Below are 20,824 nucleotides of genomic sequence, written 5' to 3'. Positions count from 1 at the left end.
AGTCATGCTTGTTGAGAACATCCCAGAAGACATCTCCTTTGACAATGGTACAGCCCACGTCCCTCTCTTGGTGGGCCTGTACAATTTATTGGACCGGGCCATCAGGGTCGTGGAGATCGTTTCGCCGTTGTGGCTCCTCAACTCCTCTGATTATGAATCCAGCTTCCAGCCGGCGGCCAGACAGGTAAAACCAGAGGAAGCCGACAGATACTATAAATGCTGTACCTGTTTTTTACTGTTTCCTCTCCTGCATCTATGTATGACTTTGCTTCCTCTACATAATCAACAGTTGTGGCTTAGATTATATTGCTAATACTACTAATATTTTATACATCATCATTACTTGTAGCCTATTATAAGACAGCATTAGATTGGTAATGATGTTTAGAAGCATAAGCAGTATTTTACTTTGGTGGATATATAGTGTTAACTGCTGTTTATACTATTGCGGAACTGCTGGAAACGTGCTAAATTTTGCTATGTCATGTATTGCACAAGTTAGCATATCTCAAGTCAATGGTGTAACTTCATCAGCCAGTCACTCAGTCATTTTACCGAGCTGCTACGGTTCCTGTGGTCAAGCCAAAAAGTCAAAGCTTCCCACAATGCAACAGGGAATCAGTTTCATGGACATTAATCTATATTTATGCATGACTGCAACATCACTGATATTATTAATGCTGTTATCATATTCTTGTTGTGTTTGAGACTTTGTTCTGTAGCGTCCCCACAGCTCATCTGTGGTTATTTCAGTATTAAAAGCAGATATTTGTCTGAGTCGTGAGTGTCGAGGTTTGTCAGATGTGAGCTCAGAGGTTTGGTTTGTTGTTGTGCTGATGTTAAGCTCTGAGAAACTATTGAATATTTACATCGCTGCCCTTTGTAGTTGAGTAGGAGTATAAATTATTGAACTGGGGATATTCATGAAATGTAACTCAACTATCGCTGAGCTTTTTTTCGAGTACAGTCACATTTCAGCACGGATAATGTGACAGAAAAGATTTGATTATCAGTGAGGACGTTAAACAGGTTCCATAATTTAATTGGTCATATTTCGAAAAGGTCGTTCAACTACAAGATGTTTTTCTGCTCCAGCCAAGACACAGGATAATGTCAGAGTAACAAAGAATTGACAGCATGATCTATGTGAAAGGCGAGAAATAACCCACACGGTGGGAAATGAGCAACTGCCCTTTTAAAATGGTATTGCCAGTCTGGACTATTTTCAGGCTGATTGAAGCGAACTATTCATTTTGGATGTGTGTTATTGGAAGTTGCCTGGAGGGTTTGACCAGGCTTTGTACACACGCACACACACACACACACACACACACACTGCTTCTGTTTTAAGAAATGGAGAATGTCAGGGCTAATGAAAGCCTGAGGCTGTGGATTGGAACGTAATAGCTCCTTCAGAGGCCTCAGAGCAGGGAAGGGCTAATGGTCTATCAGCCTCCAGCAATCTCTCCACAAACAGTCCCCAAATAAAAAAAAAACACTTCATTGAGGGAGACTGAACCAGAAATGTAATATACTGTAGCCTTTACTGGAAAGGCAAAGTTTAGTGGAGGTGGGGATGCTCTTGTATCAGGCAAGTGCACTGCAAGTCTCAAAGGAGTTCACATATCTTAGGAACTGTTGATGTATTGTTAAGGGCCCAGGGAAGTGAAGTATTGATGTGATTTGGACATGTGACACATTCATTATTAATAAACTTTAATAAACCGACGACCAGTGCTCTGTCGCAGCAGCAGCTGGGACTTACCGACATAAGTGACGATGTCAATCGCAACAACAGCACGTTCACGACAACAGTGCGTGAATCTGAAGTGATGTGTTTCCATCAGGGCCGGGCTCTGCTGTCCAGGCTTCAGGGGCTCAAAGCAAAAGGAGTCCAGCTGAAGATCTCCAGCGGGATGATCGACTCGACCGAGCTCAAGACGCTCGCCAAACACAGTCAGTGCCCACTCTCACTGTATTATACATTCTGTGTGTCTGTTGGTTTTCAAACACGCTGCAGCTCAGCTCCGTCTGTTTGGTTTGTTGACTGTCCTCTCTCTCTCTCTCTCTCTGTCCTTTCACTCACTCTGCGTCTCTCTTTTCATCTGTCTTTCTGTCTGTCTAACCTCTGTAGTCCTCTCCTCGTCGCTCATGTATCTGACTGTATTTCAGCCTCTGTCTTTGATTTTCTTGCTTATCTCTGCGTCTCTCTCTCTCATGTCTAGATGCCGAGGTCCACTATGTGAACATGACAGCGCTGACCAAAGGTCGCCTCCTCTCCTCGTTCTGGGTGGTCGACAGGAGACATTTCTACATCGGGAGTGCAAGCATGGACTGGAGATCCCTAGCCACTGTATCCAAGACAACCTCACTATTCACAGAAATACATACACTACATAGTGAAGTGCAGATTTTATATAACTGAACATATTCAGAAACAGTTGTGTAAATATAGTCATATATTATAAACTGTACTGACACACACATTTAGAAAAATTGTTACCAACGTAAATCTTAATGTAAAACATGTGTTCTCATTTTGTATAGAGATTTAAGTCAGGGCATGCAAGGTGGTGGCATCCCAAAATAGAAAGTGGCCATTGTTTCATCTCCCTCTTCAAAGGTGGGAATCATTGGTTCATTAAAATGCAGCTCCATCCATCTTCAGACACCCAAATAAACCAGAGGCCTTGACTTAGGAAGATGAATTGCAGGGAGGCTCAATGAGGCCAACATAACTTATTTGGACCTGGAGTGTTTTATTCTGTACAACTAAAAGTAGTAATTCTAGAATCACTTTTATACATGTAAAGTTCTACATTTCACAATTCAGTATTACTGCCTCTCAAGTCAGAATCCAATTATATCCAAATTACATGGATGTGTTTTAGGCAGCTGGACAATAAGAACATCCATGTTTGAGGTTTTCCTTCAGTCTGTGAAAAGTCCCATTAAGGACAGTATCTTTAGTCTATTCATGTGCATGTTGGTCTGTTTTGAGGGAGATAAAGTAGGTTGTATTAAATTTGACTGACGTAAGTGGGATCTAAACTCAATTAGGGAGAATTTGCTCATAGCGGGGAATGGGAGTGAATAAGAAGGAAATTTTAAAAGGGACAAGTTAAGAAACGCTGCTGAGGGAAAAGACAGAGAGAAGAACCAGTGCATTGTCTTGTCACTAATAGCTGGTGCAGGGATAATTGGATGAGACAACATGCACTTAACATAAGAAGGCATAGGTTGTGTGTTTGTAGGTGAATAGTGTCTTTAAGTAAAAGCAGAAAGGTTAAGACACCTGTGTAAGGAAATCTGATGGGAATGTTGATGGAGATGATGGACAGCATTTTTTGCTGATGATGGTGAAAGTAATGGTGACAGTGTTCAGGAGATTTAGATCACGTGAATGCTGGTTGTCTCCATGCTAATGGGGATCTAACACAATTTGTTTTGCTCTCCAGAGGAAGGAGCTGGGAGTGCTGGTGTACGACTGCAGCTGTCTGGCTCTGGACCTCCACAGAGTGTTCAGTCTCTACTGGGGGCTCCAGTACAGAGACTTCATCCCCTCCTTCTGGTCCAAGCGTCTCTTTGCGCTCTACAACAAGAACGCTCCTCTGGACTTCACTCTCAACAGCACCAAGGCTCAGGCCTTCATCTCTGTGAGTCATAGCATTAGGTCACTTTCACTATTACAAAATTGTTGAAGACTAGAATGGCACTCAGTAGAGCAGATACCTGCACCAAGGCAAACCAGTCCCCTTAAATTCAATCAAGTTATACCAAATTGTGCACACAAAAAAATCATTCATGAATAATTCTCTGAGAAATCGACAAAGGTTGAAAATGTATTCATTTTTGTATTCATCTCACGTGACTGTGTAACACACTGAAGTGCAGCAGTCATATCAAGTGGAGGCGACAACCAGGTGGGAGAGAACATTATTCACACGCAGCGCCTCTGCAGGACGCGGTCTGTCAGCAACATCTGCTTCCTGGAGATGAGCGATGGCGAAGTCATCGTACCCGCAGCGTACAACCGTTGATTTGATTGTGCCGTCCATTGGTGCAAGATTAATACGATATATAAAAAAACACACGTACAGTTAAGCATGGAGGCTTCACTGACACAAAAACACACAAGTGTATAAAACAGAGGAAGACAATTGAATCCTTGTGGTCCTCTATAAAGAATGATAATTAGCTATTATCATAACTAATAAGATAATCAACTTCTCTACTGTCTTTCCTCTTCCTCTTTTTCTTGACAGAGCTCTCCAGATGTTTTCATCCCCAAAGATCGTACCAACGACCTGGAAGCCATTTCCTGGATCATCCAAGAAGCTCGCCATTTCATATACATCTCCATCATTGATTACCTGCCCCTGGTCAGCAGCAACGCCCACAAGTTAGACCACTCTGCCGCTGCACGAGCTGCTTTCTTTGGGATGATTTGACTGGCGTCGATCATCAAAAGCTTGAATGCTTTGCTTTGATTCAAGTGATTAAATTCTGTGTATGCCTTCTGGCTATGTGCCTACATTTGTGTGTGTGTGTCTGTGCCAAGGTACTGGTCTCGTATCGATGGCCTAATCCGGGAGGCTCTGATCCTGAGGAAGGTGCGGGTGCGTCTGCTGATAAGTTGCTGGGAAAAGACTCAACCACTCACTTTCAACTTTATCTGGTCCCTGAGGAGTCTGTGCATGGAGCAGGCCAACTGCTCTCTGGAAGCTGTGAGTACAAGGCCGCTACGTATTATTTACAACTCCGAAGATACACTTCATCAGCGCTCACTGCACAAATGTATGCCTGTGTGTGTGTTTGTATGTGTGTGTCTGTGTGTGTAGAAGTACTTCAACCCCAGAGTGCAGAGGGATGGCAGTCTCCAGGGAATAAACCATAACAGGTTTATGGTGACCGACAGAGCCATTTATTTAGGTGAGCTCATCCTCTAGATTTTATTACTGTGTCCCCTCTCACCTCATGCAGATCTAATTTTCAGTCGGCTAGAAGGAGCAGCTCTGCATTTTGGGAGGTAATATTGTTTGTTCAGGGAAAATTAGATGAGGTTGATGCCACACTGATTTCCCTGTTCAGATAGAGCTCGGATGAAATTAGACCTAGCTCAGCATTACTGGGGGCTGGTGGAAACAGCTTGTAGCTCTCAGCAAAGTTTAAAAAATACAACTACCAGCACCTCAAATGTGTTTATTTTCTTAATTGCTTACTCTGCCAGTACTAACGGAAGTTAATTCATATCTGTTCCAGTGCAGTGCCTGTTCTAAACCGGTCTGTTTGGAACGGGCTGTTGGCTTGTCCCAATCCCAGTCGCCGCTACTACAGAGCGCTGGTCACCTCTTCATTCAAAGTTTATTAATATAAAACATTCCACGTGTCTAAATAGCACCAAATTCAACACTTCACTTCCTTGGCCCCGTAACAACACATGTCCCGTGTGAAGCCGAGAAGATGAACAGTTCTCGAGATATACGAGCTACAGACAGACAGAGAACATTTTCCGGAATAAGTATTGTAAGATATGTAAATATATATGTAGTAAGTTTATCTTTGCTTCCAGTCTTAATGTTAAGTTAAGTTCATCACCTCATGGTTCCAGTTCCAGTTGTATCGATCTTTCCATCAAACTCTTGGAAAGGAATCGATTTTCTTCATCGGGCAGAATGGTCTATGACTCACAGCTTGATTTTTATTGTTTGGTGCGGGATATTAATTGTGTCTACATCAAACCGTCGTGACTAATTTGTTTCCTGACAGGTAACCTTGACTGGGTGGGGAATGAGTTCACCTTCAATGCAGGAGCCGGCCTGGTGATCAGCCAGCCAGAGGGCGTCGAGGACAGGAACTCCACAGTGGTGGAGCAGCTGCGGGCGGCGTTTGACAGGGACTGGTTTTCACATCACACCCGCTCCCTGCAGGCCAACAAGATCCCCGTTTGCATCAAGCACCAGATCAACAAGCTGGTGCCAGAGAAAGCCAGCCACATAGACAACGGGCCGATGCCAATCAGAACAGGCCAATATGAAACCGCACCTGCACCAATGAGAAACAGTCACAAAGACGATGGGCTGGTGAAAACGAGGCACCACGATGACAAAATTAATCACCAAGGCTTTGCAAATGGACTTGTGCCAATCATAGACAGTCATCGCGAGAGGGGACAAGTTAAAATCAGTAACCTTGACAACAGTCAGCTACAAAACAAAGGTGGCTACCAAGACAATCCAATGGATCCACCCAGTCAGTCAGCAGAGAGCAGCGGCAGCAGAGAGATGACCAACAGATCCCTGTGACCGCCAAGATGGATTCCTCTTCACTGAATGTCTAGAGGACGGCTCTTTTGCAGTGACAGTGGACTTACATCACTGGGTCTTTGTAGCATTTTATTATTGTCATTTTGTAGGACACTGAAAAAATAAGATTGAAGTAACATCTGGTTTGCAGGACTTGATGTATGTGGAAGAACTCAGGAAGGAGAGGAGACGCCCCTCTGCAGTCTGGCACTTTTGAATCTTTAAGAATGAAACCAAAACTTTGGTGAAGAAGAAACGCTGATGATTACACTGTAATGACTGACAACCGTGCTACTTATTTAAACTTTTTTTTCTTGATGAGCAAAGGAGACATATGAAATCATTTTGATTGCCTACTTATTGTATGTGACTTACGCTGTTCATGGCAGTCACCATTGATCACCCTTTAAAAGGGGGAAAGGTAACTGCATTTCTGTGCAGAGGTGGGAGACATTTGAGGACATGTAGCTACACGAGCTGACGGTAGCATTCAAGATACAACTTCGCGGGAGATTTATCACACAGCTTTTCATGCTGTGGATCTCAGATACATAGATACATAGATACATCATTTTGAGATTGTCAAGCAGAATATTATGATCTTCATCTAAGACCAAATCAACCAGAAACCATGAATTTAATAGACCACGGTTACATGTGGTTAAATGGAAACAGACAACCTCAAGAACCACCGCTAGTCAGTTTATTGATTTGTGTCACTGGCCACAAAAAGACAAACTGAATTCTCTGTTAAACATGATGAACTATTTGGAATTCAAACGTATTAAGAAGTTATATTTATTTACATGATTTTTAAGCATCTCCACAGATGAGCCAATATCATTTTTTTACACTTACTACTGAAATGAACATTGCCATTAGTGTTGCAACTTGTTTTTAGTGCTAAGCTCTAAAAGGATTGATCAATTCATGTGTAGAATTTAGAGGCACACAAAGCAAAGGAAGATGCAGATTACGACCAAATGATTTCTTCTTGCCTCACTATCCCCTGGCGAGCTTGTTGAAAAACCAATGGTTGCCTTCAGGAATAGGAACAAAAGAGGCCCCCTCTAGAGACAATGCATGTATTGTCCATTCTTAGCTACTGTACAAACATGGTGGTGGACAACGGACAACTCAATATAAAGGTTTCATTCTAAGATGATTGAAACAAGAATCTTTGTTGCAGGTACGCACATTAAAAAAGTCCCCTCCCTAAATTACAACGTGACACCAAAACTAACTGGATCAACAGACACACTGGAGCTTTAGTACCACAAACACTAAACACTGTACAGACCCAGTGGATCATATATCTCTCCCCTGCAGGGTGGTGGATATAAAAATCTTTTATTTTCTTGAGGTCATAATTGAATTAGATGATGCACCTACTCTGCTGTGTTAACAACACATGTCTTATGGCCATTGGAAGATTACAGCCTTCATTACATTATTTTTCCCAGGAGGAAGAGGAGCTATTGATCTGAAAAAGGTCCTTAGAGAAAATCACTACTTGTTCCATATACAAATCCAAGGAAAAGTCGAGAAGCTGAATGAATATCTATCGTTTCCTTTCCAATGAAATGTTGTGACTTATTGAACAAATACTAAAGGAGCAGTTTGCAGAAGGGGCCAGAGGGTCTCTGCTCTCAGCCAAATCAATACGATGAATTTTTAAAAGAGCTTGACAGTTTAACCTCAAGGACACAGTGGCCTGTAATGTCATCCCAGTGGCTGAATATATATTACCTTTAACATGTGGAGTCAGAGCTAAATATACAGTATCGTTAGTAAAGAGCAGGTCATTTAATCCTGACTCAAAGCTTGTGGCAACTTTCATTTGCATTTTTTGAATGGCTGCATGTCAGTTTAAGACCCTTACTCAGTATTTTCTATGAGTGCAACTTTAGCAAATATACTTTGTGGGTTCATAAAGGTTGAAGCATTGTTTAATTTCCAAAGCCATTAATCAAGGAAACAGGGAAACATTAACAGAGAGGGCTGCGTAGTGAGTTTAATCACCACCGAGCATGGGTGTTATCACTAATTAACTGGGTGATATATAATTTCATTCTGCTGGCAAACTGAAGATAGGACAGTCAGAATGTAAAGCAGGCTTCGCTGTAATCTGACAGTCATTGTTGTTGAATAATACTGAGCTGAAACAATGAATTTGTTAATTAACATAAAAATAATGTGTAACTACTCTGATGATTTTACTCTAAAATGCCAAAAGATATCACAGGTTACAGCATTTCTAATATTATTATTGTTTTCTGATATTTTACAGACCGATTAATCATTGATTAATCAAGAAATCGATATACACCTTAATTATAATGGATACAATGATCTGTTGCAGACCTTACATTATACAACACCTGATTTTTAGTTGAATCAATCTTGTGTTTCCAAAGAATTGATGTACCCTATGTACAAGCCAGTACAGTACACACCCGTCAAATGTAAGCCTCTATACAGACTCAGTCAAGAAATATTATCTTCCCTATACTTACTGTATATGTACAGACAAGCAGCTGAATCACAGTCACGGTAAAAAAAACACAACTAGAATCTGGTCATGATGGATAACTTCTGCCATCTAGAGGACATCAAGAGAAATAAACTTTTCTCACATAATATGACATGTTTTTCAAAATAAGCCTTGATGTTTGTGTCAGTTTATATAAAAGGCAGCGACGTGGGAATTTTGTCTGAACCAAAACTATGTTGAGAATTTCTATTTTGTTGATATCAAGAGATAAGATGTGAAGATAATATACAAAACACTAAAGTATAATAATATAACCTAGTAACAACTATTAAATGTTCAATTATAACATGCAAAAACAATTTATTTCACTTTATTTGCTGCTGTAGTAATTTCCTGAGACACAACCATTAATCCATCCATATACTGATCCATAAGTCTGACACTAATGCTGATGTAAAGCAAATACAACCACAAGTCATTCGTAAAAGTCCCTTCACGCAGAATGAGTCAAACGTGAAGATCTTTATCTCAATGACAACATCCACATACTTTCTTGTAAAGCACTACGTCTCCACGCTATACTGCTTGTGAACTGACAGCTTGTCTATAGTTTGATTCTCTACTTAATGCTGCTATTATATATTATAATCATGTGGGGGCATGAATGCTGCTAATACGCCTGTACCCAGGTCTTGTTTACTTCTTTAAAAACTACGTTGATCTTTATAAACAGTGACTATTTTATAGTTTGCATGGACCAGGACTGAACCTTTAATGACATGTTTTCAATGTAGAGTGACTGTAGCTCTGGAAACAGAGAACACAGACGCCGACTTGAAATCAGCAATGGTTTACAATCTGATACAAGAAAACCGAGGTGGATGTTTCTGTGTGACCTGTTGTGCACTGACGTCTGTATTTCCCTCCAGTGAGACGGCAGATATGTAAAAGTAGATGGGATGGAGATAGCTGCATATTTAAACTGTAAAAGCTTTTTAATGTCGCCTACCTTTATTCTGTTGACTTTTCTTCGGCATGACTGTTGCTTGCATGCCCTGCCTTTATGAACAGTGCACAGTAGCTATGAGCCTTTCTAGAGATGATGCTATTATGGAATCTTATATACCTTTAAAAATACAGACGGAATGTATATTTATTGAATATCCTTGTTAATGCACACTACTGAACTATCTGATCCCTACATTTTTACTCTTAATAAAAAATAAGGAATCTTGGCTTTTAGTTTTTCAGTGTGTGTGTGTGTGTGTGTGTGTGTGTGTGTGTGTGTGTGTGTGTGTGTGTGTGTGTGTGTGTGTGTGTGTGTGTGCGCGCTGACTAACACTGATTAACACAAAAGGATGTTGATTAAAGTGAAGTGGCTTACCTCAGAGGTTAATCCTGAGTGCAGTACTACATAGTGGCTGTCAGTCTGGGGGCCAATAGGCTGAGTGGTCAGGCCTCGGGGGCAGGTATCCAGGTTACTGCAGGAACATGTTGGCTGATTTTAGACACAAAAATAAATAAAAAACAGTAAAATTCATACCTGAAGGTGTTCACAGTCAATCTATCAAAGCTGCAGCCACTGAGTGACAGATGACATACATCTTTAGGGTTATTTGATACTGTTATGTATGTTTCTATTGACAACTTTACAGTATTTACAATTACAAACTGTCTGTGCATCTCCAAACTTATTGAAGAGATAAAGAGAAGGAGGGAAGAAGTAAAGAGAAATAGTTGATAAGTAAATAAAGAAAAACCTAGTAAAGTTTAACAAAACACAGTTACTTTTAAGTGAATTCTTATGTTTCAGGTTCCAGGGTTGGAACAGTTACTAACAAAAGAAAATCTGTAAATTGTTAATAAAGTTCAGCAGCAATAAGGACGCAGAGTTTACATTTGACTTCACAATAAAATAACTTGCACCTGTCTCAAGTTCTTTTTAAACTTCGACCGAAAAGCCCAAAACGAAATCAAAACATCTTTATATCATTCACCAAACATAAACAAGTCTTAAAGAGGATGACACGGATACTTTCCACCAGCCACTCACCTGTGAGACACAGAGAAACTCAGCATCCAGCCAGGTGAGGGCGGAAGTGTCCCCCAGGGACCACCCGCCGGGCGCAACTGCTCCCGAGACCAAAAAAGGTTCCACCTGAGTGCTGCTTCCATAAAACAGAGTTTGTTTATAAGACATGCAAAATACAATAAGGTCCCCTCAGTCATCAGGAGTCAGGTCATGGTTATTAAGTTGATTAAGCTCATAAGTGGCTGCACATTCTGGGGTGTTTAACATGGGGCCACATTGATGTAGTCGTTTTACAAATAGGTTTGTTTTGTAAATGAATTAATTTTATAATGTTTGGACCCAATTGTTTTATTCATTTATAACTAACTGATTAACTAACTAGTTATATTTTTGGATTGGAGGCCATGCAACATAAAGTGACTGGTGCATGTTTGCATTGAAGAGGAGTTCAGGTAGATTACAAACAGTTGTTATGTTATGTTATGTTATGTTATGATATGTTGTGTTATGTTGTGTTAAGTTATGTTATGTTATGTTATGTTATGTTATGTTATGTTATTTTATGTTCTATTCTATTCTATTCTATTATGTTATATTCTATGAAATTATATTATATTAAATTATATAATATAATATAATATTATATTATCTGTTTCCTTTCTGGACTCAGGCAGCAGCGCACTGACGCAACCGTCGCCCTGGCAACCGATTAGGCGTCACCACTCTCGCCTGCAAACTGATGAGTTCGCAGATCTTCCGCTAGGAGAGGAGAGGGGAGGAGGCGAGGAGAGGAGGCGAGGAGACAAGGAGACAAGGAGGCCATGGAGCCTGGTTCATGAAGCACAACACACCCGATGTCTGTGCCCGTGTGTCCGGGCCCGTGTGTGTTCGTGCTGTAGCGCAGGAGCCGGACCCGAACCCGAACCCCCCCCCTCCGCTGCTAACGTCGCTGCCGCTGCCCGGCGCTCCGCAGCGGCCACCATGGCGGAGGACGACAGCGACTGGGTCGTGGAGAGCATCGTGGGCTACCTGGGCAGCCCCGAGTGGGTCGTCCCCGTCACGGACTTCATGGAGAACAAATGCACGGGTAAACAAACTGGACCTCCACTACTCGCCATGTTGTCATCCGCCTCACGGTTAAAACCTACGGGACCGTTAGCGAGGTGGCTAAGCTAACGCTAACTTGTGACTGCGACACTATTTACATTTGTTTAATATCTAATAATTCACCATGTGGTAACTCGATAGTTTAAATATCAGTGAGTGTGAGTTTCAGGTCATTAGTCTCGTGTTCAGCCACGGAGCTCACAGGGTGCAGCACAGAGTCCTGTCACAGGACGAGAAGATTACAAGCTAGGTAGAAACATTAGCCACCAAACTGTAATAACTGTTTACAGGAAAGAGCTCGGTGGAAGTAACACAGATTTATTCTTTCACAAATTCATCGTTTTGCTCTGAATGCGACATGTTTGTGTTGTACGAATCTCTACTGCACTTCCTTTGTGAATGATGCATGATGTGTTGACTCCATCCTTTTATTTATTTATTTATTTATTTATATAACATAACTGTTCTGTGTGTTGTCCTGATCTACTGTGTTTATTATGTGAGTTCAGATAAAAGACAGCAACTTGGTAATGTCGTCTGAACTGAAATGATGCTGAGAGTTAATATCTTGTTGATATTAAGAGATAAGACAATTATTGGTCCTCGGAAATACGACACATAAAAAAACTATAACACACGAACAAGTGGAGATAATGTTTAAAACAAGTATAAACAGATTATGTCATTTAAACTGTTTAATTACTGTGTCATTTGTCGAACAGTTTCTTATGAGTGAAATTGAAGGCAAGTATTTGTACAAGAAGTTGTGTAACGTGTGTGTTGTCTCGTGACAAGTAGAAAACCAAACAAATTGCCGTGTGGGAGGTGTTTTTCAAACGTCTCCCATGAGTTCAGTCTCAATGATGAACTTCTAACATTTGGATGCTCTTAATTTTTTCAGTTTTTGATGACGAAGATGAAAACAAGTTATCATACACAGAAATCCATCAGCAGTACAAGAAGCTGGTGAGTTCAAGTCGTTTGATTTTTAATTCGTGCATCACTCTCGAGCTGTTTTCAGTCACGCTGGGATAATATTAGCTGCTTTTTTATTTGCAGGTGGAGAAGCTGTTAGAGAATTACATGCAGGAGGTTGGCATCAACGAGCAGCAGTTCCTGGATGCGTGCTCCTCTCCTTTTGCCAAGTCCAAAACACTACAGGTATCCCCGCTTGCACTCTACTGTCAGCCTGCCACTTACACAATGAAGAGTCAAGGCTGGGTCATTCTTACACAGCCCCAGTGATGCAGATTTGTTCTGGTGCCAAACATTGCTTATTCATCCTGCCATTAGCTAGGTTGAGCCACTAAAATAAAGTGAGGAGTTTAAAATGATTCCATTAATAGCTTTCTTCATTTAAAGTGCAGAATAACCTAAATCAGATCCTTTTTTTGTCACCACCATTTGTCTTTAAAATTTTACAATCCTCAGATTTATTCCTCTGGACCAATCAAAAAGTGTGATGTGGCTTTACCAGACTAGGAGAAATGGAGATTTGGATTTCATTGCAATCAGCATACTTGGATGTTATTAATTAAAACTGAGATAAAAAGTTTAAGTCTCTAACGCAGGTAGAAACCTTCTAGATTAACTGATGCACAAGTTTAATTTCTCAGTATACAGAGCTTTAGTTTTTTTAAATTCCAAAATATGGCTGAGGGAATGAAGTGGAATACTTTGATTATTTGATGTGGCCCTCACCTCACTACTCAATCATACTTCAAGGAAATCTTGTCAGCTGAACATCAGATGTCTTAAGCTCAATCACTCACTGAAGCTTGATACATCAAGGAGAAAATACATTTTCAAAGATCCCATTTTTAAAAACATGTCACATGCATGATTCTATTGGTTACCTAACCCTAAACATGACCTCACATAACAAATGGGCCCTGAGAGCCCAAGACACCAGCTGATTATAGTGATTATTGACGTCCTCCACCGGTCACCCTGTCCCTCTTGTCTTCTAAGGGTCCCCACTAGAACCTTGGATGCTATAGCCACTGCTGATGGGAATTGGACAGACGTGTCTTAACAGCTGTGCTAGAGATAAACTGAACTATTATATTTAGTATATAACATGTGCAACTGTTCATACAATTCCCAAATATAAGAAATTAAAGGAAAATAGACCTATAAAAGGAAAATATCACAAAGCATCATAATGCCATTTATTGAACTTGTGGGCAAAGTGATGTTTCTTGCTCTCACGCAGTTTTCTTTGTTCAGTCGGTTTTCCAGCCAGTTCTGGCCACAGACGACTTCCAGATGTTCCGCTCACTGATGGTTCAGAAGAATATGGAACTACAACTTCAAGCCCTCAGGGTCATTAAAGAGAGAAATGGTACGCTGGGTCCTTAACGCACACACTTACACCCAAACACACGCACAAACAGGAAAACATGACTGATATAGCTGCAAGTAATATGTGTGTGTCTGTTTTGTGTGTAGGGGAGCTCCCAGAGTGTCTGACTGATGGTGTGGATGTGATGACGGAGCTGCAGCAGCAAGAGATGAAAATCCTGCAAGAGGTTCTCAAGTAAGTCGCTTGTTCCCTCTCTCTGATCCGCTTTGTCTCGTTCCGTCGTTCTGTCTCTCTCGGACACACACATGCAGACACACACACACTTACTGTAAACACCTTATCGACTTCTCTGACCATGATTCAAAGGTTGAATCAAGGAAAAACCATCATCCCTGAAGTTGTGGACTTGTGCTGTTATGGGTAGCAATGATGAATTAGCTCATCATCAACAATCAAACATTATTCTGGTGTGGCCTAAACTTTACTCCCTTAATTCCAAGAAGCCATAAAACCAGTTGTTTCAGATCGCTGTCATTGATATTGTTTATGTAAAATGTCAGATCTGTAAATGCTAAACCTTTAATGAACTTTGTACGATCTGAGTTTTCTCTCCATCATACTGCTCTGATACATTTTCCTTTGGCGCCCGTTGCCTGCATGTGCACAGCTTTCCTTGATGCTCCTGCCGCTGCTCCCTAATGGGATTGTGCTGGTGGAAGCCTCACCAAGTAGAACACATTGAGTCTAATGGGGACGCAGTTAAGCTCCTTAGGGTCCAGCTAATTTAGGTTGGAGAGACTGACACTAAACAAGCAACTGAGAAAATAGTAATTTTATCCCTTTGTCTTAACACTGAACCCTGGCTGTTTACTGGCACTGCATTATCCAGCATGTCCTTCCGTCCACACCCCCACGGGTTTGATCTGAAAATCTGCTCAGGGAGACAAATTTTCTTTTTGTGTTTGCTTGTTGTTTTCTGAGATACATTTTCTGACAAGCTGTGCTTTCGTGTAACTGACCTTCCTCAAGCAGCCGATTGCACTGTGACAGAATAGTTTACCTTAAGTCCCTGATTGCAACTTTCATCAAACCATGAGACTCTTACATGTTTTCTGTGATGGATCTGAATCATGGACAAGTCTGAAAGTTGATTTTCATTCTTTACTGACATGAAATCAAGTGGTTTGAAGAGTTGTTCTTCACTTTAATATAATTTTAGAGCACAGGTATAGAGCAGCTTCTGAAAAGGCTCAAATGCAACTATACTTGTCACATATTTGTCTTGCTGGATAATTGTGAGCACCTCTGAAAAGACAAATCATAAAGCCACCGACTCTGAGATTGTTCATCATGTTGGTGTAAATCTTAATCATCAGTTACATGAAACACTTCATCATATAACGACTTGCTTATCCTGTGCAGCCTTTCTTGGAAAAAGGAAACGATACACCATCCTCCTCTCGCTCTTTTCCCTGGTCTCTCCCTCTATCTGTACCTACTGGTAAATGCTTTGCGGAAATCACCTCTAAGGCAATTAAAGCTGTTAAATCAATCAATTAAAGGATTCGTGTGTGGTGCCGTGGGTAAGCAAGCCAGGGCAGAGTGTTGCCCATTGAGGAAATCCCTGACGTTCTTGGCTTATTCTAGTATCTAGTTCATTTGAGCCAATGGACAAAGGTTAACAGAACAATGGAACCTGCTTAACATTCGATTTACATGGCTATTATCACACCTAGTTTACTAAACATACCCTGAAACTGTTAAAAGGGCCCTTGAATGCTCTGTTGTGGAATTTTTCAGTTTCAGCCTTTGCCAAATTAATGAATTTTGCTTGAACTAATTTACACGTAGCACTGGTACAACTGTAAAGTTGTACTCTCCTGCTACCCTGATCTCAGAAAATCAAAAGAGGAGTATGAAGAGCAAATGTCCAGGAGGCAGCTGTTCGAGGAGGAGGTTGGTTCCACCTCCAGCGACTGCTCTGATAGGCCAGTGGCAGAGAGCGGCAGATCCCAGAATACCACCTCTGCTCCCAGCCAGCCACGCACCAATGCCAAGGTAAGACATCATGAGCTGCGTGCGCCAAATCAGATCAAGATCCGTGGAGCAGCCAAACTGCGGCACCTCATGTGAACCCTGTGCTTCTGCACAACACACAAAACCTTTGATTGTTTTTTGTGTGTCGTGCCTGATGCTACCAATGCAGAATGGTTATTGCCGACATTCCCTTTTCCCCGTTAAAGTCCCATCATCAATCATATAATGTGACACTTTCTCTAATGCGGTATTCATTTCATGCTAAGGCTAAAGCTGAGGGGAACGGTGACAGCAGAGGCAGCAGCAGCAGTAATGGTCACCTCACCCCACTAGTGAACGGAAACACTGCCACTGAATTTAATCGGGTAACTGAACCATCAGTGATCTGATCATAGGAGTTTTCTGCCCAATCCCGAGGATGCATTGATACCATTCCACAGCGTGCAAATGTAATACTGAGTATATTTGAATTGGGTAGAAAATGGAAGTTCTTTTTATACGATTTTTGTATCGGTATGAAATTCAAAATTCAAACCCAAGGTATCGGTGCATCCTGAGGACACGTGGAAACTGTCTGATAGCCTCGTAGCAAGTTGGTCATGTAGTAGCTTTGTAGTTTTAAAGCCGGTCAATTAGGTCGCACGTAATGCATCAAAGGATTAAAAAATGTTTGCTGCACGGTGACTGGAACATAATGTATCTGACTTGCTATTAACGATCTGAAATAGCCTTTTAAGTATTGATACAGGTTGTTACTAATCAGAGATTTGAAGTCAAAGAACAAGTTCTGCTCAGCTGCCAGCAAAAGCAGACAGAGAATCAGGTCAATTTGAGGTCTACCATCTCAGGACTGTAGATTATGTTGTAGTTTCTGTTTTCCAGCATTAGTATTTTTGCAGTAATGGGCTGAATTTATTGTTATGTTTGTGTCATAGGTGCAACATGTAGTAAATCCTGTGGGTCCTTGTGTCCAGGTCAAAGTCAACCCTGTCAGAAAAGACGAGAGGAAGACAACTGACCCCGGAGGTGGAGATGAAAAAGGTTCAGCTAAGGGCAGGTCCTCGTCCAAACTCATACCAGGTAACTCCGAAAAACAGTTAACTCTTCATCGCCATCTCTGAGCTCGTCTTCTTTTGTTTTATTGAAAGTCCCCAACACACTTTGCTGGTTTACTACTTTTATTTTAATCTTGGTAAAACCTTAATTAAATTCAAATTATAGTTTTCAAAACCTCATTAACCTCTGAAGGAAAGTGTGGGTTACAGGCATTAATGTATTTTAACTGCGTTGTCATTTACTGACCAACCTGAGAGAGTCACAAGTTACCAAACTGATTTAAACACGTGTGTTCAGATTGTAGCAGTAACAGTGCGGAGTCCAGAGTCCTTCCAGCGGTGAGAGCTCCAGTAAAGTCCGGTGAGCCGTCCGCCAGCAGCGGCCCTCGGACCACGGAGCAGAGCAGCAGGAGCCAGACTGCGGCCGAGACGTGTCTGGAGGAGGCCCACAGGGAGGCTGGCTTCTCTAAGCCATTTACTGTGAGTCTGTGAGCCTGCTGCACCATCTGTGAGGGGCAGCGTGGGACATGTCAGTCATTCTGTGAGGGTCACACAAAACAAAAAGATAACAAATATCTCTGCACAAAAAAGCAGAGCCACACAAGAAGAAGACACCAACCATGAATCGGTGTCTGTAAACAAAATCAGAGATATGGGTTAGAGACATGTCACATCCTGCCTCCGCCTGCTGCACCCCCCCCTCACCTGAATCCTGTGGAGAATTTCAAGCTGTTGTGAACGTGCCTGAGCAGAGAACTGTTATTACATTACATTACATTTAGCTGATGCTTTTATCCAAAGCGACTCACAATAAGTGCATTTAACCATGAGGGTACAAACCCAGAACAACAAGAATCAAGAAAGTACAATTTTCTTCAAGAAAGCCAAACTACAAAGTGCTAACTTCCTGCTGCATTGTACTTGTTTGAAACTGTAGAGAAAATCCAGAGACCAATAGTCCGGAGACAATACAGGAATCTTAATCTTAATCTTGATCCTCCGCAGGACATGTCGGAAATCTGCTTAAATGATTTTCCAGGTTAAAGCAACACTTTGCAACTCCTTTAACATAAAACAGCAGTTCCTCTTTAACGGAGTTTGATGGTTCACAGACTCGGTACACGGACAATGTTCCCTGTTTCCTCCTGTAGTGTTCCCAAAATCCTACATTTCCTCCTTCTTCACTACTGTTATTTTTCGTACATTTATTATCAAGTAAAACATCAACAAGGAGCTTGCAGAAAAAATAAATAACACATTTATATTGTTTTGAAATAGTTGGGAAGGAGTTGTCTGAGTAAAGTTCACCGTGCTTGCTTGTGGCTGCTCTGAGTTGCTGGTGAACTTGTTCTCTCTCTCCTGCAGGAGTTGTCAGTGTCACAGCAGGAGCAGCTCCAGCAGAGGGCAGCATATCTCTGTCAGCAGCGAGACAAGCTGCACGCGCTGAAGAAGGAGCAGCAGAAATCCAAGCAGACCACCACATCACAGGAGGCCCCCACACCAGCCCCCACACCAGCACCCACCACCACCCCGGTACATACAGCCCACTCCTCCACTACAATCCAATCCACCTAACTCCCTTTCATCCTCTGCTCAGTGGTTTTCTCTTTGACAGTGTGTTGAATTATCCTTAACAAGATGAAGCCAATGTATTTTGTATAATTTTGTTTTCCTGTAGACATTTATTGATAAAGGAAAACAAATACAAGTGGGTAATTTCCTCAACACGAGACCATGGGACATAAAAACTAACAAAATGATTTCAACCGACATTTTCCTCCTAATTTCCCTTATTCTTCCTTCTGACTCATTTATTTATTCACTTATTTACTTATTCCTGTTCTTCACTTCCCTCCGTCTGTGTCGGGCCTGTCAGGAGGCAGTGGGACAGTCCCAGAGGAACGGGGCCTGTACCCCTCCTCTTCCTGCGCCTTCTCCTGCACAGCACTCTGCTAACTCCTCCAGACAGAAGGTGATCCGCCAGCTGCCTCTGCCGGACGTGAACACGTGTAGTCGTTCATGGCTGAAGTGTTGTGTGTGTGTGTGGTTCCCTCTCCCCTTTGTTCCTCTTGTCCTCACAAAACCTGACCTAAAGTCTTCCATCGCCACTTCTCAAGCACGGAGAAGGAATTGTTTGCCGTCTGTGCTCTTTTGACTTGGCTTAAAAGTTCAAATTTAAGCCCCAAGAGGTTTCATTGACTGAAATTGCCTCCACTAAGAAAGACAGTGGGTTTGATGAGGGTCTTGAAATGAAAGCGAGCATTTTAGGTAGGTGTGGCATAGCTACATTTTCCACCCCGGCTCGTCTCATATACTTTTCCAGTTTGTACTCGTGTGCTGTGTTGTATCTTAGTCGTCTTCTCGCTGCTTTTTCTACCCTTCACCATTTAGTTTCAAGCCGTGCTGGTGGTTATGTCGTCAGTAAAGGTGTCAACCTGACTGTGTGGTCTTTTCACACAGGAGATATCTGCTGAGGAGAGGAAGAAGCTCCAGAAGAGAAAACATCTGGCCGACAAGCTGAAAGAGGAAGTGATCAAGAAGTAACTTCCCCCTCCGACTTTACTCCGGGGATCAAACACCTTACAACCTTTACTTTACCTCCGTCCATCAGATAGTTCACTCCACACGACACATTTCAAGATACTTCCCAAAGAAACACCAAAAGTATGAGATCTTCCCGAACCCGGAGCTTTTCTCCTGTTGGTCTACAGAGAACTGGCACATTTTATTTTGTGAAAGTACCAGTGTGTGGCAGAATCCACTCATACCAGGGCCACACAAGTATTATATGATCTGTTAATTACTAATGTTTGAACAAGAGAATTCAGAGAACGTCAGGCAACATGCTGACGTTACCAGTGGAGAACTCCGATTACTTTTCCTTCACTAGATGTACGAGGCCTGTGTCCAGCACGTCGCTCCTCATTCAGCACAGAGGATGACATTAAATGTGGACTGCTCAAATTGAATTGCAAAACTGACCCACTGTATAATGTCCACAAAAATATAATTGCATGCATCTGTCCAGCAGCCCAGTGAATGTGGGAGAGCACTTTATTGCGATAGTCCAGCGTGGTGGTGACATTAGCCAGCACAGGTGTTCAGTCTTGTTTCCCCACTGTCGTTAGCGAGTACATCCCATAGCTGAGAACAGTCTCAGCTCGGAGGGAGGGCGCCGTGGATGTTGTCACAAAGAGCACGCCGCCGTGTGTTCAAGGAGCCAAGAGAACCGCGTCACGCTTTCTACTAGGAACGCCGTAATCTGCAGTCTTCACTTTAAGCAATCATGATGCAGTTTCTATGTAACATTGCTATCAGGTATGCTGTTTAATAAATCACATTTTATAGAAACAACCTGGACTCCAGATTTTTTGAATTCATAGAAACTGTGAAGCTACTCTGTTGTAATTGGGTTGTTTGTCTGTTAGCAGTTTTACTCGAGCAGTGGCTCAATCTCACCAAGTTGAAGAGGGAAAAAACAAAAAATGA

The 20,824-nt window shown here is 41.8% G+C and overlaps 2 protein-coding genes across 10 annotated transcripts in view; both read left to right on the top strand.

The window, feature by feature from the left end:
• The window catches only part of LOC117775443 (inactive phospholipase D5-like), a 56,131-nt gene extending 49,265 nt beyond the window's left edge, over positions 1 to 6,866 (top strand). For all 4 annotated transcript variants that reach the window (XM_034608576.1, XM_034608577.1, XM_034608574.1 and 1 more), the window contains 8 exons: positions 1 to 184; positions 1,848 to 1,956; positions 2,226 to 2,353; positions 3,459 to 3,656; positions 4,266 to 4,402; positions 4,562 to 4,727; positions 4,842 to 4,932; positions 5,770 to 6,866. In XM_034608576.1, coding sequence (XP_034464467.1) covers positions 1 to 184; positions 1,848 to 1,956; positions 2,226 to 2,353; positions 3,459 to 3,656; positions 4,266 to 4,402; positions 4,562 to 4,727; positions 4,842 to 4,932; positions 5,770 to 6,305 — 1,549 coding nt within the window. In that variant the 3' untranslated portion in view covers positions 6,306 to 6,866. The remainder of the gene's footprint in view (positions 185 to 1,847; positions 1,957 to 2,225; positions 2,354 to 3,458; positions 3,657 to 4,265; positions 4,403 to 4,561; positions 4,728 to 4,841; positions 4,933 to 5,769) is intronic.
• A 4,670-nt stretch (positions 6,867 to 11,536) lies between these two features.
• On the top strand, positions 11,537 to 20,695 carry cfap36 (cilia and flagella associated protein 36). Of its 6 annotated transcripts, XM_034607993.1 has the most exons (12): positions 11,538 to 11,918; positions 12,840 to 12,904; positions 12,998 to 13,099; positions 14,168 to 14,282; positions 14,390 to 14,477; positions 16,142 to 16,301; positions 16,547 to 16,645; positions 17,255 to 17,360; positions 17,634 to 17,815; positions 18,701 to 18,868; positions 19,212 to 19,307; positions 19,796 to 20,695. In XM_034607993.1, the coding sequence occupies exons 1-12, from the start codon at positions 11,813 to 11,815 to the stop codon at positions 19,877 to 19,879; spliced, it is 1,371 nt and encodes a 456-aa protein (XP_034463884.1). In that variant the 5' UTR covers positions 11,538 to 11,812; the 3' UTR covers positions 19,880 to 20,695. The 6 variants fall into 6 exon arrangements, with proteins under 6 accessions (XP_034463882.1, XP_034463884.1, XP_034463883.1 ...); XM_034607991.1 differs by having other exon boundaries at positions 11,537 to 11,918; positions 19,212 to 19,938; XM_034607995.1 differs by lacking the exon at positions 16,547 to 16,645 and having other exon boundaries at positions 11,539 to 11,918.
• The last annotated feature ends 129 nt before the right edge of the window (positions 20,696 to 20,824 follow it).

Source organism: Hippoglossus hippoglossus, chromosome 15 (assembly GCF_009819705.1).
Source record: "Hippoglossus hippoglossus isolate fHipHip1 chromosome 15, fHipHip1.pri, whole genome shotgun sequence".
Lineage (NCBI taxonomy): Eukaryota > Metazoa > Chordata > Actinopteri > Pleuronectiformes > Pleuronectidae > Hippoglossus > Hippoglossus hippoglossus.
This window is presented reverse-complemented; position numbering and strand designations above follow the sequence as displayed.

Bases quoted from the DNA above. Each gene is read 5' to 3' on its own strand.
- cfap36 (XM_034607991.1), top strand. From the start codon at position 11,813: ATGGCGGAGGACGACAGCGACTGGGTCGTGGAGAGCATCGTGGGCTAC. The intron at 11,919-12,839 runs GTAAACAAACTG...TAATTTTTTCAG, and splicing joins CATGGAGAACAAATGCACGG to TTTTTGATGACGAAGATGAA. The intron at 18,869-19,211 runs GTACATACAGCC...CGGGCCTGTCAG, and splicing joins CAGCACCCACCACCACCCCG to GAGGCAGTGGGACAGTCCCA.